The following is a 5,828-nucleotide window of genomic DNA, read 5'->3' on the forward strand; positions in this document are numbered from 1 at the left end:
TTTGTTTTTATACTTTTCCTTTTTCCGTTAAATATTTTATAATAATTTTTTAAACAAGTTTTTTTTATTTATTATTCTTTCCTAATTAAAAGAACATATTTTACTAAATAATTATATTTTTTTAGGGAGTGCTTTGTTACGTACAAGATAAAAAAAAATGCATATAAAAAAATAGAATTATGTTTGGTTAGAATGAAAAATTATATAAATATTAAAATATTTATCTCTAGAAAATAATATAAATCATATCTTAAGAACTTATTTAATAGCTTAAGCTATTGGGTTAAGAGATGATTTTTTAACATGATATCAGAACTTTAATGATTAAGTGGTCATGAGTTTGAATCTCACTATCTTTATTTATTTATAAAAATTAAATATAAAATAGTGTACATCTAAAAAAATATATTAGAGAATAATATAAATTATATTTTGGAACCTTATCTAACCGTTTAAGCTATTAAAATGAGATAGTTTTTTTTTATAATATCAATTTTAAAATGATTTTTTTTATTTTTTTATTCAGTAAAGTAAATGGGCAACAATTTATGGATTTATTTTTTATTATAATTATTGATGAATTTGCGTTATGGGCAGTGTCAAAATAGGGAAAAGAGGTGCAAGGAGGAATGGATGTTACGGCCACCGAGAGAAGCAGCACCAGTTGCCTTGGTGGGCGGCCTTCTGTCTCTTCACTTTTGCCCCTTTTCTCCCTCCTTTTTCTTTATTTCTTTTTTTTCTCTCTCATTATTTTCTTTAATATTTAAATTGTTTTTCTGGCAAAAGAAGTCAGTTGATTAAGTAATTCTTAATTAATTCTAATCTAAAATGTTACAAAATCATTCAAATTCGATCGGGTTTTAGGTTTCAATACAGTTAAGAAAATCGAACTCGGTCAGCGAATCAACCGCAAAGACAAACCCATTTGTAATTCTAAGTATGCTTAATTAAAGTCATGCTCGAAATGATAGAGGAGTTAGCAAACTCCGATACTAACACCTAGTAGGTGAGGGATTGTGGATCTGTCATGTTGAAAACTCTTTCTGGGCAAGAAAGTTAGGTCAACGATCCCACTTGCCCCGACCTGTTAAATCCATTTGCATCTCTGAGGTAGAACAGCTGGAGAACGAATTCAACAAGTCGACATATGATTGGATTTCTTGACCATTAATGCCCACCTTGAACTGGGCCTGACTTAGGGCATCAGACACCTTTCTGCCTTTTTTTTTGGGGTCCCAAATGATTATTTATTTGTATATTTGTCAGTTGAAGACAAAGAAATCGCCCTTCGACAGAGTCCCATGTTGGCCAAGATATGCTTTAACTGGAATGCGAAGGATCCCATGTTGTTATCGCAGTGACTCCATCAGTAGTGGTGGCTAAGAATAGATCAGAGACGGCGCCTGTCACCGCGCAGCTGCCTTTTGTTGACAAAGACGGCTACCTCTCTCAACTCTGAAATCAAGAGCTGTAGCCGCCATCTTGCCCGACGATCGAGCACTACATGTTCGTTCAATTAGATGTATCTCAACCCACGCAATGCTATGGACACTGATGAGTGTTCAAAAGAAAGTTTTAAAAATGGAGGATTTTCCCTATCTGGTAAGAGTAAAATGATTGTCACCATCCAATCATTAATTATTTAGATATTGTTTACCTATAGTTTTAGAAGGTGAAGATGGAGTTCCATAAAACGGAAAACGACTTGTTTTTCTATTATTATTGTCTTCAAAGCACAAAAATTCATTTCAAAACTGTTAATTTTAAATCTATCTCTAAAAAATGTCCCTGTTTTTCCTCGTTGCAAGAGTAAAATAATTGCGATAATTCAGTCTTAATCATCTTAAGTAGTGTTTGATTATTATTTTAAAAATAAAAAAACATTGATAATTATGGAGCTAAAGAACACAAGAAACAAGCAGGCTCATATCCCAAGAAAGATATGGCGATTGACTAGAACTCAGGGCTTCATGGCAACTCTATCGCAGTCTTTTCAGTATGATTAGTAGCCCTAGAAACCCCATGTGATAACTGATAATATATTGATTGAAGCAACACATTCAATACAAGTCAAGTCAGTGCTTGCAACAATACCCTGAAACTATTAGAACAAGTTGGGTTAAGTTAATTAGCCAAGCCTAGTGCCACAGCTAGCAACCCTGACACCATGCATGGTTGTCACACAATGTGACATTAGCGTTTGTGTTTAGCCGGAGAAGTACATAATAATAATAATAAGAAGAAGAAGAAGAAGAAGAAGAAAGGGAAAGAGTATCAGCATCACTACATCCCTAGGATGACAGAAGAGAGAGAGCAATCGGCTTAGGTTAACTGGAAATGTTTGTAAGTGGCATTTTCTTGGATTGTTATCTTAATTCTTCCCCTTTCATCAGCCTGTCCACATACCAGATCCTTCAACTGAGTGCCATGAGTTCCATTCACCTTGCGGCTTGAGCCTTCCACGTGAGATTCAACAACATTCTTCCTTCGCCTCTCATTGTGTCCGGCCAACCGCCTGCGACAGCTTCTTTTGGTGTCATCAAACTCTGATAGTTCATGGAATCTGCATCACAATCCTCCTCAATCAGACTACACAAAACTGTCACAGTTTTTAGCACTCCTTGATGATCTATGACATCAGAAAAAAGGCCAAAGACATCATAAAGTTGTTATTCCTGCATCTATATGTGGTTTGACTAAGATACTTAACATGCGTGTCTGTGTGGATTCATTTCAAAGGACTCAGAAGAGAACTAGTGCTTAAAAATTTATAAAATGGGGCAGCAAAGACGAGGTTTTTTTTTTTTTTTTTTTTTCAAATTAGCACAGCAAACAAATTTATTTGGAAAAATAGGATACAGAGAAAAAAAATTGCACCAGCACATCTTCTAACACTGCAACCATCTTGCTGACGCAACAAGAAAAAAAATTTCCCTAATCGTGCCAGTGACATTGTCACAACAAATAAAATTATTTTGCTGTAACGGTGCCACTAGCTACCGTGACTTGTTGCTGCCGCATGTGTTATTTATCCAGTTTTTGTTCCTCGATTTGATTTGATTTGATTTGATTTGATTTGATGTTTCCTTGTTGACTGCTGTGTTAGTTTTGAAAAGAAAGAAAGAAAAAATCCAGCAAAGCCAGTGGATTCCATCTTTACTAAAGAAACGATACCAAATTGAACAAAGAGGAGGACAGATGTGATACAATCCACAGCTTAATATGCTAAGATAAAGCTAGATTATGGAATCATTGAATTGCAAGAAGATGAAGGCATGACATTTGAAGTAGACTAGAATCCTGCAATAAAATGTCAAATCTGGCCGAATCATTGAATTTTATCTTCTTGCCTTTACCACAGCCTTAAGATATGTCCAGATCCACTAACATAAATAATATTATCGTAAAATCTTAATTAATAAAAAATGTTACTTAGACTAACAAAAGCTAAGTGTTCTGGAATCATTTTTCAAAATTTGTGCAACCGTTTTAACCTAGCATTGCCTCTTTTGCACTTAATTTTTTTTTCCAGCATCGACTGGTGTCATGCATCAAGCAGATCTCATTATTAGAAAGTTGTCAAGTCAATACTTTTAGGTTCTCCTCCAGTGAATTACTAAACCAGCTTCAAGCAAAACATCAATAAATTCAAAAAAGAGGGGGGGGGGGATTAAACAGAACTAAAGAGAATTTATCATCAACATCATTCAAAAAATAGCATCTTCTCTTATCAGAAGCAAACTACACCAGGGAAAAGCGGATGATCAACAGCAGTAAACTTTGACAACCCCAGCTAGTCACCCAGAGTTTCCCAAAAAGGGAAATGGTAAGAAATGAACATGAGACTTTCTTAATAAAGTCATCAAATTCAGGTTATATAAGCAGCAATTAAGGCAAAACAAGAAACCTAAAATCCAAATTACTTGGAAGCCAAGTTGGGATCAACCCCATATATGAATCTTTGTTTCTACAGTACTGTTTAGTTTAAGTAAAGCGATAAAAAAGACACTTGAAACTTTGCAATTATTTAATGAAACAACAGTAAGCTAAAGTTTTTCAACATTATGGACCACAATTAGACACAAAGATCAAAACTTTTCCACATATTAAGCTAAAGCAATGACAAAAAAAGAAAAGGGCACTCATTTCTAACCTGCTACATTGCTGGCAAAACCTCTGCCTAATTCCAGCTACAAGCACAACCTGAGCCTTAGCATGATGTCCACAAACCTTATGCCTCCTGTGATATTGCTTTGCATCAGTCAGATTAGCCGTACACTTCTCTACTTGACAACACCTCATCCCCCCTCCACCACCACTTGACACCCTCCTTCCTCCACCAGCAGCAGCAGCAGCAGTAACTACCACTTTCTTTTTCTTGTTACTCTCGAAAAATTCATCTTCCATAAACCCCATCTGGTTTTGCTCATACACTTCATCATCTGAAGAGTCATCCGCACTATCCTTCTTCATTACTGCCCTCCCCATCACCATCCTAATTTGCTTCCCCTTACCATCCATTTCTTTTTGGAAGAAAAAAAAAATTAAAGAACAAAGAAAGTGAGGTTCCAAAGGGTAAAAAGAACAGCAAAAAAGAAAGGAAAGATATATGCTTGAGGTGGGAATTAGAGTAGTAAGTAAAGGATAAAAGGTGAAAAAGAGTCAGGACCACAACCACAAGCTCCATTTTTATTGTTTCTTTTCCTGTTTTTTTCTGCCCTTTTCCCTATCCAAGCCTGGTTTTGTTTTTTTGTACATAGGAAAGGCTATGAGGTAAGGAATGTCAAGTAGTACAATAATAAACACTGCCATACAGACAAGCAATCCAAAGAGAAGGAAAGAATAAAAAATTCATCTATTTGGAGAAAGGGAGGGGGGGGGGGGAGTAACAAGGGACTACATTGCATCATCCTTCAAATTTTTCATTTTGGTTATATTAACCCCTACATCACAATTTTGGGCAATATCAATAATCCGACCGGCTAGGAGATTTCATCTGAGAATTGTTAAAGGTTGAAACCTTTTGGAATTTAATACTAGCTAGATGGCCACCATGTGTTTTCTCAAGTGTTCAGGGGGTTCCATGTGAAGATTGTGACAAAAAATTACAAGTAAGAGGTTTAAGATGCTTGAAATTGTGATTGAGAGGCTAATATGACTAACCTTCTAAACTTTGAGGACCATATGGAGGGGAGGTAAGTTTACCTGGTGCAAGTACTTACTGGTGGTGGTCTTGCTTGTGCTCGTGAGGGGGTGGCCCTACAAGGGTTGCAGACAGTGTGACCAAAGAAATGAAGAGTGAGTACTGTTGCTAAGCTGTGTGTGTGATGTGTTAGGTTTTGTGTACATCTTGCTTTTTGAATGGGACAACTATGAACAGCTTTGACAGGGATCTGCTACACCTAGTATACCTTCTCCACATTGGTATCAGCGTGTAACACCTTGCCGTCTGGAAAAACCAAGGGGTCTCGGTTCTTATGAATTATTTGATTGGTGGATGTAACCTTCAAGGATGTGCCATTGGCATGGTGAACATGAGGCATGAATTTTCATGGAGAGCGAGAGCAATTTGGTAGGTGAGAGGTGTTTATAGCTTGGAGAGGTGGTGAGATGTGATTGGTTAGGTGAGGGAGTGGCGTGGCTTTAGGTTCGATTGTTATCGGGATAGGCCAATGAGGGATCGAGACAGGGTAGGGTTTCATGGGGATGATGATGATGAGTAGTTAGCTTGGAGAATTTGGTGCTGTCTCCTATCAATAAGTATGGTACTGTCTCTGTTTACAGTGGTGGGGACTACAGATTCTTTCCCCTTGAAAAATCCTCAACTC

At 36.6% G+C, this 5,828-nt stretch overlaps 1 protein-coding gene across 1 annotated transcript; it reads right to left on the reverse strand.

Annotated features, from left to right (window-relative positions):
• Nucleotides 1-2,025: 2,025 nt before the first annotated feature.
• LOC118059584 (squamosa promoter-binding-like protein 4) lies at nucleotides 2,026-5,464 on the reverse strand. The gene is made up of 3 exons (XM_035072485.2): nucleotides 5,206-5,464; nucleotides 4,154-4,523; nucleotides 2,026-2,563 (listed from the first exon to the last, which is right to left on the reverse strand). The coding sequence occupies exons 2-3, from the start codon at nucleotides 4,519-4,521 to the stop codon at nucleotides 2,323-2,325; spliced, it is 609 nt and encodes a 202-aa protein (XP_034928376.1). The 5' UTR covers nucleotides 4,522-4,523; nucleotides 5,206-5,464; the 3' UTR covers nucleotides 2,026-2,322.
• Nucleotides 5,465-5,828: the final 364 nt, after the last annotated feature.

Source organism: Populus alba, chromosome 7 (assembly GCF_005239225.2).
Source record: "Populus alba chromosome 7, ASM523922v2, whole genome shotgun sequence".
In the NCBI taxonomy this organism is placed as follows: Eukaryota; Viridiplantae; Streptophyta; class Magnoliopsida; order Malpighiales; family Salicaceae; genus Populus; species Populus alba.

Excerpts from the sequence above, each read along its gene's own strand:
- LOC118059584 (XM_035072485.2), bottom strand. The coding sequence starts at position 4,521 with ATGGATGGTAAGGGGAAGCAAATTAGGATGGTGATGGGGAGGGCAGTA. Across the intron at positions 2,564-4,153 it reads TTTTGCCAGCAATGTAGCAG|ATTCCATGAACTATCAGAGT; the intron begins GTTAGAAATGAG and ends ATTGTGATGCAG.